At 34.9% G+C, this 21,799-nt stretch overlaps 1 protein-coding gene across 1 annotated transcript in view; it reads left to right on the forward strand.

Moving 5' to 3' along the window:
• Positions 1-21,799, forward strand: part of BAZ1A (bromodomain adjacent to zinc finger domain 1A) — a 93,698-nt gene that overhangs the window by 48,003 nt on the left and 23,896 nt on the right. Inside the window, exons 7-18 of the mRNA XM_082649267.1 lie at positions 1,106-1,240; positions 2,039-2,135; positions 2,932-3,098; positions 5,021-5,116; positions 5,814-5,952; positions 7,268-7,414; positions 11,622-11,717; positions 11,833-12,057; positions 13,456-13,621; positions 13,854-13,967; positions 16,926-17,050; positions 19,873-20,469. Coding sequence (XP_082505393.1) covers positions 1,106-1,240; positions 2,039-2,135; positions 2,932-3,098; positions 5,021-5,116; positions 5,814-5,952; positions 7,268-7,414; positions 11,622-11,717; positions 11,833-12,057; positions 13,456-13,621; positions 13,854-13,967; positions 16,926-17,050; positions 19,873-20,469 — 2,104 coding nt within the window. The remainder of the gene's footprint in view (positions 1-1,105; positions 1,241-2,038; positions 2,136-2,931; positions 3,099-5,020; positions 5,117-5,813; positions 5,953-7,267; positions 7,415-11,621; positions 11,718-11,832; positions 12,058-13,455; positions 13,622-13,853; positions 13,968-16,925; positions 17,051-19,872; positions 20,470-21,799) is intronic.

Here is a 21,799-nt window from a genome sequence, read left to right on the forward strand (position 1 = left end):
TGCACCACAACTACTGAAGCCCACGCGCCTAGAGCCCGTGCTCTGCAGCAAGAGAGGCAACCGCAATGAGAAGCCCACGCACCGCAATGAAGAGTAGCCCCCACTTGCCACAACTAGAGAAAGCCCACGTGCAGCAACGAAGACCCAATGCAGCAATAAATAAATAAATAAATTTATTTATTTATTTATTTATTTTAAAAAAGAATCCGCCTTCCAATGCAGGGGACACAGATTCGATCCCTGGTTGGGGAACTAAGATCCCACATGCCACGGGGCAACTAAGCCTACGCACTCTAGAGCCCACACGCCACAACTAGGGAGCCCGCGCTCTGGAGCCTGTGCACCGCAACTAAAGATCCTGCATGCCACACCGAAGATCCCGCGTGCCACACCTAAGACCTGATGCAGCCAATTAAATAAATAAATATATTTAAAAAAGAAGAAGTTTAGAGTTGGACATGGATGAAAGGTGAACAAGTTCCAAATACGAAGTAGAAGGAGAGAAACTCTTGATTTTAGCAAATTATCCTAGAACCACACCACTCATGGTAAAGATGAGGTTGACTTCTCCAAACATAAATTTTGAGTTGAAACTTTATAGGAATTGATCAATATTTCTGCTTTTATCCAGACCAACTTTAAAATTTGATACATAAAGTAAGTTATCACTCCAAACTGGTGGGAAAATCTATTCAGCAGTTATAAATGGCTAAAAATATATTGGTTTAATACAGTGGATTTTTTAATAATAAATATATGGATTTTTTATTTACATAGGAAATCTCATACAAAATTAGTCAAAAGCAAACAAAAAAGATTATTGTATAAATGTAATTTTGAGATAGTTTTAGAATTCAGGAAACTTGAAGCATTGAGTACTTTATGGTGAAGCAATCCTTTGAATTGTTTTATTTATGGTAAATCTGATTAATTATATAGTTTTTTAAAGGATCAAGAAATAAAATATATGTTACTGCATAATATACATAAAATTCTAATGGTTTTGACCTGGTCTTTAACAGTAATCATATGATATGTTAGAGCTTATCTATATATGGTTTACTAATGTGTTATTATTGTACCCTGTGTCTTTTTTTTAATGAAGGCATCATCTCTTTCAACGTATAAAATAGCAGAACAAGATTTTTCTTATTTTTTCCCTGATGATCCACCCACATTTATCTTCAGTCTGGCTAACAGAAGAAGAGGGAGACCTCCCAAACGAGTATCTGTTAGTCAGGTAAGTAGAGAATAGATAAAAACTACATTGTAGTTCTTAATAAAACTAACCACAATTAAGAGTAGGATTTGACTCCCTTCCCCTCTGTAGCCTGTAAGAAGGCTTCACACACAGAAAAGGTGTGTACTGTATGTTAATAACTGCTTAGCAATGCGGCTTGTAGAAGTTTCAAGGGTGAATTAGACATGATTCTCATGCCACAGGGATTTTATACTGAAGTGGAAGCAAGCCTATAAGCAATCACTAAAATGTAAAGCAGAATGAAATACAGGGAATAAATTATGGACTTGAAATGTAAAGATCATTTAGAAGATACGAGATAATGATATCACAATTAAGCAGGCTAGAGACCTTAATTTCCCAAGAAATAAAGTAAAAATAAACTTTTGACATGTTTAATATTGGCTACAGAAATGTCTCTGACATGTCTTTTCTCTGTCTCTTTCTTATTTGACGTCTGCGCCATCTAGTTTATAAAGTACCCTGGAAGATTTTTGTTTGTTTGTTTTTCTAATGCATATTTTTAAGGCTCCTCTTATATATTACTCGTTGTTTTTCCTGGGAGGTTTTTGTAGTAATTTGTAGAACTATAGGATTAACTCATATTCTATATGTTACTATGATTAGAGTTAATAAGTGTTCAGTTATACTTTAAATAAAACCTTAGTATAAAGTATAATTGAATTTTTTGTTTTTTATTTTTACTGTAAGAACAAAACAGACCATAAGTTTACAACTTCAGTGGTTCTACAACTTTAGTTTTCTGGGTTTTTGTTTTTGGTTTGTTTTTTTTTTTAGGAGGACAGCATTGCTAATAAACAGACTGTTGCAGGTTATAGGAACAGAGCTACTAAAGAAAGAGACAAACTTTTGAAACAAGAAATGAAGTCACTGGGTGAGTTTTAATGTAAAGGATATACCAAAGATCTTGGCAAACAAAGCAGGCTTAATAAATGTTAGTTCTCCAATTCCTTCACCTTCATTTATTGTCTGCCTTCTTAACACCTTTTTTCTCTCCAAAAACTGTTAGTTATAGGAAAGAATATTTCTCTGTGCCCAAGCAGGGGGTGTTTCTAAAATGGCATATTTCTGTTTTTGTTTTTCTTAAGCATAGTTTTTTCCCTCAGATTATAATTAATTTCTTTACTAAATGGGACCTCTGTTTATCTCTTAAAACAGTATTTCAAGGGATAACATATCCCCTGTTGAACTGACCTAATGCTAGATTAAGCACAAGTTGGCAGTTTCTAGGGCTTTCAAACTGTTTTGGGCCATTTTTGTTTGATTCCTACAGCCTTATAAAATGCTGCTTCCCAAATGTGACTGTACACAGGAATCGCTTACAAATCTTACTAAAATGAAGATTCTAAATTAGTAGACCTGGGTGGGAGAAGAGATGCTGCATTTGCAACAAGGTGATACCTTGCTGCTGGTCTTAGGACCACACTTTGAATAGCAGGGCTTTCAAAGGCAGGTATATGTGTTTGTCCCACCGCAGTAGTTTGTCTTAAACACAGCCAACTTGCTCTTCCCATTTTAATCACTTGCTGACTCCCTCCAGGAATTTACAACCCCTGGGAGTCTCTCTTGATCTCTTTTAACCTTAAGATATTTCAGGGATTCTTTTGTTACATTAAAAAAATGTGTTATTTTCTGTCTGCGTACCTTTCTAAGTTTGACCTTCTCCACAGCTTTTGAAAAGGCTAAATTAAAAAGAGAAAAAGCAGATGCCCTAGAGGCAAAGAAAAAAGAAAAGGAAGATAAAGAGAAAAAGAAGGAAGAATTGAAGAAAATTGTTGAAGAAGAGAGACTGAAGAAGAAAGAAGAAAAAGAGAGGCTTAAAATAGAAAGAGAAAAGGTACACTCAAGTATATTAGTTACGCCCTCCACAGATAGTTAATAGTATTTTATATATTTAAATTCATGGTTAATTTTTCAAATGCTTTTATCACTTTCATTTACATTTATAGTTGTACATAGAGCACTGATAAACAGTACTGGTTTATCTCCCTTTTGCTTTGGAAGATTTAATGAATGATTTAAGGTTCAACATATATGCATGCCTTTACACCTCAAAGCCTCTTCTAAAGTACAATTCTAAAGTTGATTTTCTTCATTATTTAGACTTCCATATTTAGGGAAGACAATATATGTAAAACTTTCAAAAGTAAAATACATCGTTAGAAAAGTACAGTAAAATGCATGATTAATAAGAATTAGTGCAGTGTTCCTATTCTCCTTAAAGAATAAGGTATCTGTGATAATAGGTATTTCAGCAAATCTTTGATTATAATATTCAGCGGTAGATATTCCTTAGAGAATTCTATAGCTAGTTTCTTCTAAAGTCAGTCATTGTCATTGGTTTTCTGGGATATTCACAAGTAGCCTAGGTGTTACACATTGTGCTCATTTAAATTGCCTGTGTTTCTTGAATTATTATAGCCCCTTAGGTGGGAGTAGGGAGTGTCTGATACATGTTTACTCCAGAAAAATGTAGAAAACAAGAAAAAAAAAACCCTTGTAATGTAAATGGTAACATTTAGAGATAGCATTAATACTTTAATTTATTTCTAGTCTTTATTCTGGGCCTTGAAGAATAAGATGCAGTATTTATAATTTTGTATATATATTTTTTGTTTAACATTATAAACATTCCATCATGGTATTAAATAAACTAAATAAGTGAGGTGGAATTTTTAGTGACTGCATGTAATCGTTAATCAAATAGATATAGGTAAACGTTTAAAAATTTTTGCTCATAAATAATGATACTTTGTTCAAATTTATGAACAAAAGTCTTTCCTCTTTTTGGATTGTGTCTCTGGATAAATTTGTAGAACTGAAATAATAGGTCAAGGGTAAGAACATTTTTAAAACTTTCTGTACATGGTGGACATAAGTATTTGTTTGCCAGAGGTACTTATGTATATTCACTTAGCAACAGTGAATGAAAATACCCATCTCATTACATCCTGCAAGAATTATTTGCGGGGAAGGGGAGCTTATTTCAGCAGACCGCTCGAAGCACAGTTAATAAGTTCTGTAACTATCTAGTTGTTTCATGGTAAATTTGATAAGTGTATATCTGTTTATTTTCAGTGTTACTAAATTTCAAAGGAAGAATATTAACGTATATTAAACATATATATTATTACATACATTAACATATATTTATTGGAAATAATTATAATAAAATATTTTGTTTACATTTTGCTTTATTAGAGACTTTTTAGGGTCAGTATTTATCTTGCAGTTTCAAATACCAGAAACAAGAAGTAAGGGTTTCAAAAGACCGAGTGAGTGAAAAGTTCACCAATTGTATACTGTCCCCTCTGTGTGTCTCTAGGCAGTTAGTCAGGTTTAAATGAATCTTGCAAACAAATGTACAAATATAAGGGGAGGTTTTATTTTAGGTACTCTAATAACTTCTTACCTCTTTAGTTAAGATCTAATTGATTTAAAGTAGAGGGAGAGCTGCTATAGACAGAGTTGGATTGAATTAATATTTATCCAGGAGCTGCTATGTGTTGAACATTTTTCGTCTTTGTAGCAGTTCTGTCAAGCAGGCATTGTTTTCATCAGTGGTTTTAACACTTTAATGTGCATTAGAATCACCAGAAGTGCTTATTAAAACATCAGTTGCTGGGTCCCAAACCCAGAGTTCATGGTTCAATAGGTCTAGGTAGGGCTCATGTAATTGTATTTCTTACTAGTTCTGAGGTGATGCTGATGCTGCCTTATAAATTTCTTATAAGAATTTTTATTAACCTTTTGTTTTAGGAAAGAGAGAAATTGCGTGAGGAAAAGAAAAAGTATATGGAATACTTAAAACAGTGGAGTAAACCTAGAGAAGATATGGAATGTGATGATCTTAAGGTATGAGCATGTTCTGTGATGTTTCACACACCTGTGTAACAGAGGAAATAGCCAGTTAAGCAAATGCTTATATTTAGAGTTCCAAAGTAACATTGTTAGTATTTTATAACAAGATTTGATAATGATTCTTATTCTGTGGAAATAGTTGGTCATCTGTGCTATCCTTGGTAGTCCAGTAACCACCGGGGCCAGGCGTACATTTAGTTTGATTGCTAGACAAAGATTCCGCTCATCTCCAGAAATAACCAAAGTATCCAAACCAAACTCGTTCATCTCGGTTTATAAGGAACCATTTCTAAGTCAATAGATGATGGATTAATTCTGTTTCATATCCTAAGGAAAATACTGCATTGAAGATCATATTGACATGGCTAATGCCTTGACCTCAGAATCGAGGTTAGGAGTCCTTCTTAACTAGGAAAGGTAGTCAGAAGTATAGTTCAGCCTAAAGATGTGTTCTTAGTTTGATGAAGGAAAAAGTCCCTAGAGACTGTGATTTAGTAAAGTTGGAATAAAGCCACAGCATCTATAATTTTTAAAGTTCCAAAGGGGATTATGATAAACATTCAGTGTTGAGAACCACATGAAATAATTCTTTACATGAAATTATTCTTTTAGGTAAAGAGTATATCATACCTATCTTTTACAATTTCCTGTACTTGGTTCAAATAGTTATATAAATTGTTTAATCTTGCAGGAACTTCCAGAACCAACTCCAGTGAAAACTAGACTACCTCCTGAAATCTTTGGTGATGCTCTGATGGTTTTGGAGTTCCTTAATGCATTTGGGGAGCTTTTTGATCTTCAAGATGAGTTTCCTGAGGGAGTTACCCTAGGCAAGTGCTATTGCTGTGTTGTAGTTCACGCTAAAATTAGTGCCTTAAAGGAACAAGTTATTCTCTCTCAAAGTTCTGTGGAGTCACTGGACCCAGCTCTCCAGTCCTTTCTTGGGGTCCTTCATGTGATTACAGTCAGACAGTGGCTGGGACTGAAGTCATCTGAAGGCTCATCTGGCTAGATGTTCATGATGGCTTCCTCACACACGTGCCTGATGCCTCGGTGCTCCTCCACATGGCGTCCCACTCCATCAGAGTAGCCTGCACTTCTTATGTGGCAGCTGAGTGCTCCAAGAGTCTGGAAGCAGAAACTGCCAGTTTTCTTAAAGGCCAGGCCTGGAACTAGCAAGCCTTACTTCTGCCATATTCCATTAGTTAGGCCTACTGGGATTCAAGGAGGCAAAGGAATAGACTCTACTTCTTGAGGGTGGCATGGTACGTAAGTGCAGGGAGGGGAGAAATTGACAGCCGTATTTGGAGACAAGTTATTGCCTAACTTTAATTTATGATTCTATTTTGCCTCTGCACTTACATACTATTACTTTTTATTTACATCATTTATAAGAGCTAAATTAGTATGAGAAGGGCTTTGGATCCCATTTTAGATTTTTAGCTGACCAATAGCAAAATAATTTTCTTAAGATCCAAATAAAGATTCTCGAAGACAGAATTATAATGCCACTCCTACTTTAATAAGAGTAAATTCTTCAGGAGGGCTTTCACATTCCCTCAGTTTTTCTTTATGAGCTAGGTGAAGCATGAATCATTGTGCCTTACAGATCAAGAAGGTCTAAACAACGCTGGTTTAGGTAAGAAGTTTAGGTTAGATGAATTAGATGAGAAACATTTATGACTTGAACACAATTTTAGGATTACACCTAATGCTGATGATTACCTCTTATGTGCACTATTTGGTAAACAGTAATGTCCCACATAGCTCTTCAGAACAGTGGGACAACAATAACAAATCTTTGGCATTGTTATTCAAGTTAGAGTAAAATTATAATTTTTAATATATGCCTTAATTTGCATCTCAAATTTAAATTAGATGAAATACTGTATCGATCTACTGAGACTAATTTGGCTTTCTTTGAATGCAGTGATTTTGGCTTATGATTTTATTGTATTTTATTGTAATCATTATAAATTATTTTTGATTTTGGCTTGAATAATACTTGGCTCTACTTTGATAAATGGGCAGTTAAGAAAATAGTTACACAGGCTATTGTTGATTAAAATGTTTATTATTCCAATGGAGTTGTTTTTTCAGTACATGACCAGAACTTTAAATTCATTTTAAACATTTTATTCGCAGAAGTGTTAGAGGAAGCTCTTGTAGGAAATGACAGTGAAGGCCCACTATGTGAATTGCTTTTTTTCTTCCTGACTGCCATCTTCCAGGCCATAGCTGAAGAAGAAGAGGAAGTAGCCAAAGAGCAAATAACTGATGCTGACACCAAAGGTCAGAATCCAGTGTTATTGCTTGCTGATAGTAGCTTTGTAGTGAAACTAATTTTTGATTAGTTAATTTTTAACTTTACTTGGCTTTTACAGTTATAAAATTACTTGATTTTTGAGTCATATACTAGCAACACATCATCAGTTGTCTTAGAACACCTTTGTTTTAATGTATTCTGTTTCTGATGGCCTTAAAAATGCTGCAGGCCCCACCCCACCAATCTATCTTGCTTTTTACTCCTTTAGATTTCTCCTGCTATTTAGGAGCATTACAGATTTCATTGACTAGTATCTGTAATTCCAAGAAATTCTACTAAATAGCACTAATTTTTTTTCCCCACCTAAGGAATTACTTCAGTTGTTGTTATTAATACTTTAAATTGAAAATATTACCACTGATTTCATTTCCTATCTGACAATTTTTAGACCAGAGTTAAATAAAATTTAGTTTTTAAATTTCACTAATTGGTTTGAACTAGAAATTTTGCTCTTTAAATTCTATACAGTTAAGTATCTAGAGTCAGCGTGTGGTACATATTAATGTAGGGAAACTCTTTTTTATTTTTAATACAGAGTAGAGTATGTTCACTGTTTTATTTAGGATTTACCTCAATCAGGGGAATTGTTAAACATTTATATTAAAAGGTTGATTTGACTTCCTGAATAATGCTCTCTGTGAATTTTGCCACATATGAGATGGGACTATTAAACAATACTTTAGTGTATTCCATAAAAATTTACAATAAGAGATAACTATTTAGAGACATCTTGATAGCAGAATCTTGGTAGAAAAAAAATGGGGCATTCCTCCATTCAAATAGCATGGTTGCCCATAGATAATTTGAGCTAATTTCCTTTATGCCTGGTCGATGAAGCAATAGGATAATTATGAGTATGTAGCCAACATCAGCTGCCTTTTGATTTTACAGGCTGGGTTCAAGCAAAATATATTCTCTAGCTTGAGTGCTAATCACCATAGGTCCCTTATCAAGGCCATTTTAGCAATGTGGTCCTCATTGTCATCTCAGATGATTTAGTCAATTAAATGAAACTCTACTAAAGGGAAGACAGAAGGGTAAATCCATTTATAAAACATCTAAAGATTTTCTAATGACAAGTATGAGCACTAAAGATGGATTATCTATGAGAGACAATGTAACGTATATTCATTCTTTTAGCCTTTAGGTTTTCTTAATGACCAATAACATCACAGTGTTACTGACCAAATTCTGACCTTAATACAAGACATAAAGCTTTTTTTAATTCAGGATTATAAGCAGGTGAATTTTGTAGTTTTGGAAATCCTGATGACAAACAGTGGAGTCAAAAGGAAATTGTATTGGAAAATCAGCTAATGTAAAGGAAACACATATGTAACTGTTGACGTTTGTATTGCCATTATATTTTCTATTCATGATTTGTTTGATCTGCAATTTTTATAGCTCTACTCCTATGCAGAACTGTCTATAAAGTCTACCTCTGAATAAGTATTGACCATTAAATAAAGGTTTTAATGCTCCTTTTGAAACTATTTAAATGTTAGGGAGGGAGAAAAAAATACTCCAGGAATTTCACCCTTCTCCCACTTGCATATTATTATTGGCCACATTTTAAATGGTTATTTCAGTTTCATTAAGGGCCCTAGGCTGTTCCCCCCGGGTATTTTTCATATGTTCTCCCATCTCAGTAACAAAAAAGCTCTTCCATAGTCTTCCTGAAAGCAACTGAATAATCAAATGGGATTGAATATTCTTTTACTTCCTCTTTAGCTGGTCTTATTATGTAAGGTGTTTCTTGCTATTTTTAGAAATTGGGCAGAAGGTAAAAGCATGAATTTATCTTAGTGATGAAAAAACTGAGGTTCGGTGCGGTTATTTACTGAAGATCACAAAGATAGTAAGTGACCACAAAGCTAGTAAGACACTGTATATATATATATGCGTTGTTTCATTTAATCCTCATACCACCCTTGTGAGGAAGATGTAATTATTTTCTTCCTTTTACATATAAAGAAACTTAGTCTTAAGGAGTTTAATTAACTTGCCCAAAGACATTTGGCTAACAAGAAAGTGACAGGATAAAAACTCAGGCACTCTGGCCTAGAGCCTCATAATGACTGTTATATTACCTTATTATATGGCAAAGAAGTAATTATCTGTCTTCAAGAACATCTAATTTCTTTGGTCTTTGGTCTCCCTGTTTTTATATCAAATCTTGGAAATTTTGACCAATTTTTTAACTCTTCTATTAAAAATATCAATTCCTCTTGTTAGTCTTACATCATGAACTTAAATGCCTTTCAAAGTACAGGAAAAAGAGCATTCTCCTTATATAGAATAGTTTTGTGTATTTGCTGAGATGTTATTGTTTAGTGTTGAAATTGTGTGTACCTAATTCTAGATTATGATGGTGATAAATATATCTTTCACATAGTCAAGCCATATACAGTTCAGCTATATTCTCTTGGTATGATGTACCTGAGTGACTGTCTCGGCAAATCCTAGAATGATATTTACAGTTTCTTGAGAGTGCAATTTGGTAGATAACTGAGTTAAAGAATACATATTTTAACGTGTTAAACACAACTAAAAGTAAGCTGTCATTCTGTTGGTTGTCCATTTCCTAAGGCCTTTGTCCTAGGAAAATTATAACTTACTATAGATAAAATAGGTTGAATTGCTGCAAAGGAAGAGAACCAGTACACTTATACAGCTCTGTAACTAGGACTGTTGTTAATTTTAGACTGCCTGTATTAATTTTAAATTTGTTTGGCTTTATATGTAAAATGAAAATTGAAAAAGTTTTAGGTCTGGTATTTCCCTAGTGAGGAAGAATATAATGTCTGTCATTTTGACTAGATTCATGGCCTGGTAGGAATAACTTATGCACATATATGTAGTATTTAGTCAGATAACTTCTCCTGTGTGGTAGTGTTTATGCTTTAAATGCCATGAAATTGTCAATGACTGTAATCAAACATAATCCCAGAGCTGCCTTTTTCCTTTAGTAAAGGACAGCACTTCTGTTCTCTAAGGTCCATTTTTTTAGCTTGTGAACTTTGGGGAGGGAATCATATAGTAGAAAGTTAAGGAACCACAGAACCAGGTTAGCCCAGTGATTTTCCAACTCTAATCCATGGAGCTCTACAAATTGTACAGGGATTCCTCTGTGCTACTGCAACAGAGTTGGAAAAATGAATGGGCAGGATTGTCATCTCTATTCCCTACTTTAACAAGGGCATCTTTTATCTCTTTTATATTGTATTTCCAAGAAATACTTGAAGAATTTGGAAACTGCTGATCTAGACTTACCCCTGTAAGAAAAATGAAGCCAAATAAGTGACTGGTCTAAAGCCTACATAACTAGGAACTAGGGATTGGCAGAGTTAAGACTAGAATATACATTATCTGACTCTTAGTCTGAAGCTGTGTCTGCTGTACTTTGGTATAAGAGAAGGGCTTTTTATCAGCTTAAAGTTTTTTCATAGGTGACATTTTAATTTTATTATGTATGTAAGGAATAATTATATATTCTAATGGTTTAAACACATTTGTGCCAGTAGATTTGCTCTTTAGTCCTGTTTGTAGGCTAAGCACTGTTTTCAAAGCTAAAGGAATTTACTTAGAAAATACAGGGATATCTTCCTATTGTTTCATGGATCGGTGATTTTTCAAAATAAAAACAAGCAATTTAAATGAAGAGGATAAATCTCTGGTTAAGTGACAGCAGTACTGTCTTTAAGTTCTTTTAGCTCTTTTTCTGTGCTGTTTTTGTGATGATTACAACTTATACTTTGTTATGATTCAATCTTAAAATATTTAGAAAAGATTTGGGTATCTTCAATGGATTCTGATTTTCAAAGTAGACTTTTCTAAAGTTATGTTGAGCAAGGAGATTTGTTTTTCATTCTAAAGTGTATTTTACCTTTTTTTTTTTTTTGGAATGTGTATGTGCACCTTGTTGGTAACTTAGAAATTGTCTTCTCTCTGTTAAGTAAGGGAAAAATTAGTGTGTAGTGCATGTCTTAGGATTTATAGTTTTAGTTGGATACTAGGCAGAATGTAAAGGATGCTTGTTGTACCTAGCGTTGGTTCTTTTGAGGTTCCTGAATGTTAAGCTGTTTGCTGTTTCTTTCATCATTTTAAAAGGGCATTATTCCCAAACATTCAAGCTTTGATTTGCACTAGAATAAAGTATTTATTTCCTTAAAGATTTAACGGAGGCTTTGGATGAAGATGCAGACCCCACAAAATCTGCACTGTCTGCAGTTGCATCTTTGGCAGCTGCATGGCCGCAGTTGCACCAGGGTATGTGTAGGTTTTATTTTTTGTTTGCTTTTTTATTTTTATAAAGGTATATTTTACATTGCTGAGGACTTATTGTTTATATTCTAAATGACTATATCATTTTTAACAACTATAGGCTGCAGTTTGAAAAGCTTGGATCTTGATAGCTGCACACTTTCTGAAATCCTCAGACTACACATCTTAGCTTCAGGTGCTGATGTAACATCAGCAAATGCGAAGTACAGGTATCAAAAACGAGGAGGATTTGATGCTACAGATGATGCCTGTATGGAGCTTCGTTTGAGCAACCCCAGTCTAGTGAAGAAACTGTCAAGCACTTCAGTGTATGATTTGACACCAGGTAAACTTTGCAAGTTAGAATTTGTATAACCTGCCTACTTCCTACCCTCTTATCCTCTTACGCCCAGAAAACTTGGTAGCTGATGAGAAAATTTTAGGTGATATTCAGTTTTAAAAGAGAAGGAGAGGAATTTCCCTGGTGACGCAGTGGTTAAGAATCCACCTGCTAATGCAGGGGACACGGGTTCGAGCCCTGATCCGGGAAGATCCCACATGCTGCGGAGCAACTAAGCCCGTGTGCCACAACTGCTGTCACAACTACTGAAGCCTGCACACTTAGAGCCCGTGCTCCACAACAAGAGAAGCCACCCCAATGAGAAGCCCACGCACCGCAATGAAGAGTAGCTTCCGCTCGCCGCAACTAGAGAAAGCCCGCGCACAGCAACAAAGACCCAACACAGCCAAAAATAAATAGATAAATTAATTTTTTAAAAAAAAGAGAGAAAGCAGTCTTTAAAAAAAATTGTTGGAATACAGTGATGTAAATTAACTACTGTTGCTTTTTCTATTTGGATTTTCTATTACTTTAAAAATTTATGGGGACTTCCCTGGCAGTCCAGTGGTTAGGGCTCTGCGCTTCCACTCTGGGGGACGTGGGTTCAATCCCTGGTTGGGGACTAGGATTCCACGTGCTGCGTGGTGAGGCCAAAAAAAAAACCAAACAAATTGTCGTTAGTTTACTACATCTACTAAGTTTAGAAGGATAAGTGAGAAGTAGCTAGCTTTCACTTTTACTTATAGTATATCAGAAATTTAAGCTGTAGCTGCAAAATTCTAATATTCACTTGAGTGTTTGTGCCTCAGTTTTACATATGAGGCACAATATGTAAAAATAAGATGAAGTTATTTTTCCCTTCCTTTTCTAAATAAAAAATTACAATGTACGAATATATAGAATTGAATATGCTTAATTAAGAAAACATATAATAAGAATACCTAATTCGTAAGATTCATATAGTTAAAAAAAATTTTTTATTGAGATATAGTTGATCTAACATTCATATAATTTTTATAATTTATAGTAGTGTTTTGTGCAGTCTTTTCAGAGTAGCAATTTGCGTATTGCCTTTTTTTTTAATTCATGTGGTTATAACTTAGTTTTGATTTGAACTTCATACATGAGCCTGAAAATTAAAACTTGAAAATTAATTCTTTGCAATTAGAAAATTTTTCATGTCTGTTTAATTAGTATATAAGGTAGTCATTAGTATTTGAAATGCCTTGTCTATCACATAACTGTTAATTGGATTCAAAGTTGCTTTTTTTCCATACATGCCACTGGCATGTTTGATCCTAAGAAACTTTTCCCTGGTCTTTATTAAACATTTTCACATTGAGCCACAAATTAAAATTTTTCTTGTCATTGATAATCCAGAAGTTATTTACCAATTTTTGACAGGAGAAAAAATGAAGATACTTCATGCTCTCTGTGGGAAACTACTGACCCTAGTTTCTACTAGGGATTTCATTGAAGATTATGTTGACATATTACGACAGGCAAAGCAGGAGTTTCGGGAGTTGAAAGCAGAACAACATCGAAAAGAGAGGGAAGAAGCAGCTGCTAGGTAAGAAATAATTATAGTCAGTTGTGCTAATGAAAGTTGTTTATTTCTTTGCATCTGAAACCATGTTGGGCTGCGGTGTGGCACTGGCTCACACTGAGAGGTTATGAATAGATTAACTACTTTATGGTTTTGTGATAACATTTGGAGCGTTTCCTATAATTTTATGATTAAAGGCAAGATACTAAAAGTTAAAAGTACCAGATAGACTATAATATTTTATTTTAACTTTCAGAATTCGTAAAAGGAAAGAAGAAAAACTTAAGGAGCAAGAACAAAAAATGAAGGAGAAACAAGAAAAACTAAAGGAAGATGAGCAAAGAAACTCAGTTGCAGATACATCTATTGGGTATGGTTTGAATTACACTGCTTATCTGGATCACATAAAGAATAAAAATCAGCACCTTAAACTCTAAAATGCTTTCAAAATTTTTAGAAAACATATAATAGTGTCAGCAAGCCTATGAAATTTACATACAGACGGTCCTCAGATATACATGTGTTATGTTTGAAAAGAAAAAAAAAGCACTTCCAGGGAATCTAGAACTCATTTTCTCATAGAATTAATGTTATAAATTATAATTTCCCAGAAAACTTTCAATAGGCTATTGTTAACCAGTTTCTAGCATTACTAGTAGGGTCTCTCCTCTCCACCATCATCATCACAGTTGTACACTGTGTTTACAGAGCTCCTTCAAGCCTTTTGAGGAATAGAGATGAGATTGGAGCTTTTGGTAGGTGTAGGGAGAGGATGTCAGCATCTTAAATAATTTAGTGACTGCCTAAGTATTTCATTTAATTTCAGCATATTAGGGATGAAGATTGGCTGTGAAGACAAGTTGGAATTTTTCCCATACTGTAGATGGCAAATCATATTCAAATTTAGCAGAAATAATAATTTTTAAATAAAATCTGCCAAGGAAGTTCTAAAAATCTCAGTATTCCAAATTTAGTGTATTGACTTTTGATTATACTTTCATGTAAAAATACCTATTACATCTTAAGATCATAGGTCACAAACTTGCATCAGTTGTATTTTATATGGCCATCAGTAATACTTTAAGGAATTTATTTGGATACCTTAAGAAAGTTAATAGATATGACACCTAAAGTACAAGCAACCAAAGAAAAAATAGATAGATTCACCAAATTTGAAAACTTTTGTGCTTCAAAGAACACTATCAAGAAAGTAAAAATAGCAGCCCAGAAAATGGGAGAAAAATTTTGCAAATCATGTATCTGACGTCCAGAATATATAAGGAACTCATACAACTTGACAGTAAAAAGACAGCTCAATTTAAAAAATGGGCAAAGGATTTTAATGGACATTTCTCCATAGAAGATAAACATGAAGCTCATAAAAAGATGCTCAACATCATTAGTCATTAGGGAAACGTATATCAAAACCACAATGAGATACTACTTCACGCTTACTAGGATGGCTGTAATTCAACTGAGGGACAGTAACATATGTTGGTGAGAATATGAAAGAATTAGAACTCTCATACATTGCTCACAGGGATGTGTAAAATGGTGTGGCTGCTTTGGACCAAGTTTGGCAGTTCATCAAACTGTTTAAACCATATGTTACCATGTGCCAGCAGTTCCACTCCTAGGTGTATATCCAAGAGAATTAAGAACATACATTCACTTAAAAATGTATACACGAAAGTTCATAGCAGCATTATTCTTAATAGCCAAAAAATGGTAACAACCCAAATGTCTATCAATTGATGAATAGATAAACAAAATGATATATTCCTTCTGTGGTATATCCATATAGCAGAATGTTATTCAGCAATAAAAGGAATGGAATTCTGATACATGCTACAACATGGATGAACACCTTATGCTAAGTGAAAGAAGCTAGTCACAAAAGGCCATGTGTTGTATGATTGCATTTATAGGAAAAGTCCAGAATAGGCAAATCCATAGCAGAAAGTAGATGAGTGGTTACCAGGGGCATTGGAGGAAGAGGAACTGAAAATGGCTATGTGGTTTTTCTTTGGGGATGGTGAAAATGTTCTGGAATTAGATAGAGGCAATGATTGTATAACCTTGTTAATATTACTAAAAACCACTGAATTATACACTTTAAAATGGTGATTTTTGTGGTATGTGAATTATATCTCAATTTTTTTTACATTTTGTAAACTTTTTCCAATTATATTGAGATGTAATTGACATAAAGTATTGTATTCATTTAAGATGTACAAAACAATGATTTGACAAATGCATATATTGTGAAATGATTACCATAGTTTCATTAAAATTCATCACCTCACATAGTTACAAATTTTTTTTCCTTGTGATATCTTAAATTATTAAAAAGTGAAAATAGGCATGTTACAGATCCCACCACTTCATATTTTTTGTACTCATCTAGCCTCACTCGTTTACATTATCTCTCTGGTTCCTGAATACATTTGAGTTTACAAAACTGTCTTTGAATGTAGAACATAAATGGTAGAATTAACTCAGGTTTCATACAACTTTAGTTTTGATTTGGACAATATAGTGGATTAAACATATTGTGTTCATTCTTCCTACTTATTATATCTAAAGTTTGTCTGCGTCTCTCCTCCACTCTTTGTCTATTTATCTCCTTTATACTCTGAGCCACCATCACCTCCCAGCCAGTTACCTGGACTATTACAGTGACCTCTTTACTGGTCTCCCCTCATCTACTTTCTCTCTCAGATGATTTTCCACATAGCAGCAAAAGTGCCTTCTAATCATGTCATTTCCCATTTCTAAATTCGTCCACTTTTTTCCCATTACTTTTTTTTTCCCATTGCTTTTTGAATGATGCCTTACAAGGCCCAGTATGACCTAGCCCTGCTTTTTCTCATTCATCTCTTCAATTACTTCTTTTTTGTTTACACCTTCTCAAAATTATAAGCTCCTTCCTTTTCCCTTGAGCTCAGTGCCTTAGCATGTTATCCCCTCTGCTAAAAATGAAGATTTCTTCTTACCTGCCGCCTTACCCATCCCCAGTCTCCATAGTCTCACAGTTTAAATGTCACTTCTTTAAGCAAGCCTCTCTTGGTCCCTGAGACTAGATTTGGTTCTCCTGGAAATGCTTTCATAGCATTTTGAACTTCTCCTTTTTTAGTAGTTATTACATATTTTAATTTTACAATGATTTATATAATTATCTGTTTTCTCTGCAAGACTGTAAACTCTGTGTTATCTCGTTCACTACTTCCTAAGCATAATGCCTGGTACTTCATACGCAGGCAATAAATATTTCATGAATGGAATTATATATTCATTAATGAATATAATTTTTGTTTTCATCCTTAAGGGAAGAAGAAAGGGAAGATTTTGATACTAGCACTGAGGGCAAAGAAACAGAGCAAAAGGAACAAGATCAAGACACAGTTACTGAGGATGAAGATGACCCAGGATCACATAAAAGAAGCAGAAGGGGTAATACAGAATTTCTTATGGGCATTCTTGCTTGTTTTTAATTGATAAGGCATTTTATTAATTCACTATTCTGAAATATATATTAGATTGCTTCCATTTGAGATTCCAAGGTGTGTTTGTTGAGTTTTCATATTTACTACTTTATATTGACCAAATAGAAATTTTTATTCTATAACATACTCATTCGACATGCACTGAATGCCTCTTAGTTGCTAGAGGTACAAGAGATCAGTAATGCTTGTAATTGGTGTCATATTGATGGGAATGGATATCTCTGCTGCCTTAAAATAATTTCATAAATTGCTGGATCAAAGGAAATACATTTTTTTGAAAGCTTGGTACAAATTACTTCTGAGGGTCTCTAACCGTCTTCATTTGATAACTATTAAAGGAGATCCTTAAGTTTATTCTGTGCCTCTAATTTGGATGGTATCTTTTTTTTTTTTGCTTTATTTTCTAAATGGTTATTATAAGTAGACAGAAAATCTCTTGTATCATGGAGGCTGTACTGTCTGATTACAATGCAATTGATTTAGAAATCCAAAGCAAATAAACCTCATATTATTAGAGTTTAAAACAAACTTCCAAGTAATGGGTCAAAGGAGAAACCCTAATGGAAATTAGAAAATATTTAAAACCAATTAGTACTGCATATTAACACTTGTTGGATACAGTCCCTCCACTTAAAGGAAAATTTATATAGCTTTAATACAAATTAAGAAAGAAGAAAGGCAAATTGAGCTAGGCATTCATTTAAGAAGTTAGAGGTAGAAACTGGAATAATCTCCCCAAATATAAGGAAACAGTAGATATGAGTAGAAATTAATAGGAGATAAAACTGCAGTAGAGCCAAAAGTTTGTTCTTTGAAAAAGACACAAACTGGATAAACCTTTGTTGAAATTGATTTGGGGGGGGGGCGGTCACAACAAAAAATTAGGACTAAAAATGGAAGCAACATAACTACAGATGGAGCAGAAATTTAAAGATAAGTGGGGGGGCTTCCCTGGTGGCGCAGTGGTTGAGAGTCCGCCTGCCGATGCAGGGGACACGGGTTCGTGCCCCGGTCCAGGAAGATCCCACATGCCGCGGAGCGGCTGGGCCCATGAGCCATGGCCGCTGAGCCTGCACGACCGGAGCCTGTGCTCCGCAATGGGAGAGGCCACAACAGTGAGAGGCCCGCATACCGCAAAAAAAAAAATAAATAAAAATATAGATAAGCGGATAACATAACAATTTTATAGCAGTAAATTTGAAAATAGAGGCCAAAAAGGAGCAAAACCCTAGAAAAGTGCAAATTATAAAAATGGATTAAAGAAAAAATTTAAAATGTGAATCGTCCTAAACCACTAAAGATTTTGAATTCATATTAAAAGCCTTCCTATAAGGAAAACATCAGTCCTAGGCAACTTTATGGTGAATCTGCCAAATTTTAAAGAAGCAGATAATTCCAATCTTACACAAACTCTTTCAGGCAAAAGAAATAGAAAGAAGAAACACTCCCCAACCATTTAAGCAATATGACAGTGACTGAAACAAGAGAGAGGTCTAATTCTTCAACACAGCATAAAAGTCCAGGCAGGTCACAAGGAATCCAGGCTCCTTCTGTCTTGTTGGTACTGTCATCCTTAGGGTTTTGCTGCCATCCTCATGTTCCAAAATGATTTATCACCTTGTCTCCATTCTATCTAGTTGGAAGAGGGAAAGAAGAAAAAGAGGCATAACCCAGAGGTTACATATAATGCTTCTGCTCCCACCTCTTTGACCAGTAGTTTCTAATGTAGCCATGTTTACTAGGGAAAGAGGGTCTGGGAAATGTTGTCCTTCTTTTGGATTGCTAGGTGCCTAATAATTAAGGGTTCTGTTACCTTAAAGCAAAGGTTAGTAAACTATAGCCCATTGACTAAATCTGCCCTGCCCCCTGTTTTAATATTACCCATGAGCTAAAAAGAGTTTTTACAGTTTTAAATAGTTGAAAAAATTTTATGAAGAATGATATTTTGTGAAGTGAAAATTACATGAAATTCAGACTCAGTGACCATAAATAAATTTTTATTGAATATAGCCATGCTCATTCATTTACGTATTGTCTATGGCTGCTTTCATGCTACAGTGGCAGAGTTGAGTAGCTGTGACAAAAACCATATGACCCACACAGCTTAAAATATTTACTAACTAGCCCTTTACAAAAGTAGTTTGCTGACTCCTGCCTTAGACAAAGGACTGAATGTATGGTGCAAAATAACTAACAGACTGTGCCCATACTCTCCAGTATGGAGATGGAAGATTTTTGTGTGTCCCTTTATATTTAAGTGTGTCAGTTTCTTATTAACATAGTATATTAGTCTATTTATGCTGCCATAACAAAATATTACAGACTGGGTGGCTTAAACAACAAATTTATTTCATCACAGTTCTGGAGGCTGGAAGTACAAGATCAAGGTGGGTTGATCAAGCAGGGTTGATTTCTGGTGAGGCCTCTCTCAGCTGGTGATAGCACCTTCTCACTGTGTCCTCACATGACCTTTCCTCTGTGCCCACAAGTGGAGAGGGAGCTCTGGTCTCTCTTCCTTAAAGACACCAGTCCTGTCGGATTAGGGCCCTGCCCTTATGATCTCATTTAACCTTAATCACCTCGTTAAAGGCCCTGTCTCCAAATTCAGTCACACTGGGGTTTAGAACTTCAACCTATGAATTGGGGGTATGGGGGGTGGCGCATACAGTTTAGTCCAAAACGTATAGTAACTTGGGGTAGCTTGTATCATATTTTTGTAATGAAAATTTAAAGTATGATGATGGTGATCAAAGGTTGTTTCGATTATAGGGAAAAGGGGACAAAATGGATTTAAAGAATGTACAAGGCAAGAAGAGGTCAACAGTGTAACAAGAGAGCCTCTTACTGCTGATGAGGAAGAAGCTTTAAAACAGGAACACCAACGAAAAGAGAAAGAGCTCTTAGAAAAAATCCAGAGTGCCATAGCATGTACCAATATCTTCCCCTTGGGCCGCGACCGCATGTATAGGCGGTATTGGATTTTCCCTTCTATTCCTGGATTGTTTATTGAAGAGGATTATTCTGGTCTCACTGAAGACATGCTGTTGCCTAGATCTTCATCATTTCAGGATAATGTACAGCCTCAAGATCCTCAGGTATCCACTAAAACTGGAGATTCTTTGATGTCTGAATCTACCTCCAGCATTGACCAAGGTCCGTGTGATGATTCTGTGCAGCTGCCAAAACCAGTGCATAAGCCAAATCGGTGGTGCTTTTACAGTTCTTGTGAACAGCTGGACCAGCTTATTGAAGCTCTTAATTCTAGAGGACATAGAGAAAGTGCCTTAAAAGAAACTTTGTTGCAAGAGAAACGCAGAATATGTGCACAGCTAGCCCGTTTTTCTGAAGAGAAGTTTCATTTTTCAGGTAAATTTTCAGTGGAACCTATTTCCTTTATTTTTCTTTCCCAATAATCTCTGGCTCAGGATTAAACATTTTTCAAACTATTAGAGCTGTGTTTAAAACAACTTCTCTTTCCTTTGGACTATGCTCTCAGTTCCTAAGTTAGGGAAAGTTTGCCAGTTAGAGAAATAAGGTTTTCTAGATTCCACTGGCTTCCATTTGGATTATGAGAAACACAGCTGACAATGTGAGAAGTTATGTACTCTTCCTGATCTCATTCCTTGATCAGTAGATTGAATACCTGAGGCAGTAAGGTTACCATCGGGTTTTGAGATCTAATAATGAGTGAGTTCACTCACTAGAGGTTTTGGCTGAGGGTCCAGGGACAGTTTCCATTAGTGATCACGCCTTTGGAGATGGGCTGCAAGGACAGATCAGGTAGCAATATTTCTTATTTGATGGCTGGTCTATTGATGACAGATAAGAGAAAGCAGTAAGGCATTTATAGGTGTAAATGAAATTTTCTAGGTAGAGAACTCTTAAATTTAGGGTCATATTATTACCATGACTACTTTAATTCTCTTCAGGATTAAAAACTGTTGATCGCAATTCTTTAACAGCTTTAAAGCTGAGATTTTAATTCATAACACTGTACAATTCACCCATTTAAAGTGTACAATTCAGTGGGTTTTTTGTATATTCTTAGATATGTGCAACCATCACACAGTCAATTTTAGAACATTTTCATCATCTCAGAAAGAAATCCCATACCCTTTAGCTGCCACCCCTGTAGACCTAAGCAACCACAAATCTATTTTCTGTTACTGTAAATTTCCTTGTTTGAATATTTTATATGACTGGTATCATATAGTATATGGTCTTTTGTGATTGACTTCTTTCACTTAGCATAATGTTTTCAAGGTTCATTTAAGTTGTACTTCATTCCCTTTTATGGCCAATTAATGTTCATTGTATACTATATTTTACTTATCCATATGTTAGTTGATGGACATTTCTGTTGTTTCCACCTCTTGGCTATTACGGATAATGCTGCTGTAAACATTTGTGTACAAATTTTTGCTGACACATGTTTTCATTTCTCTTGGGTATATACCTAAGAGTGAAATTACTAGATCATATGGTAATTCTGTTTAATCATTTGAGGAACTTCCAGACTGTTTCCTAAAGTGGCTCACCATTTTATATTGAGGGTTAAAATTTCTCCATGTCCCTGTCAACACTTGTTATTACCTGACTTTTTGATTCTAGCCATTCTAGAGGTGTGAAGTGGTATCTCATTGTGGTTTTGATGTGTATTTCCCAAATGACTAATGATCTTGAGCATCTTCGCATG

The sequence above is a fragment of the Grampus griseus genome (genome assembly GCF_964374135.1).
Source record: "Grampus griseus genome assembly, chromosome: 2".
In the NCBI taxonomy this organism is placed as follows: domain Eukaryota; kingdom Metazoa; phylum Chordata; class Mammalia; order Artiodactyla; family Delphinidae; genus Grampus; species Grampus griseus.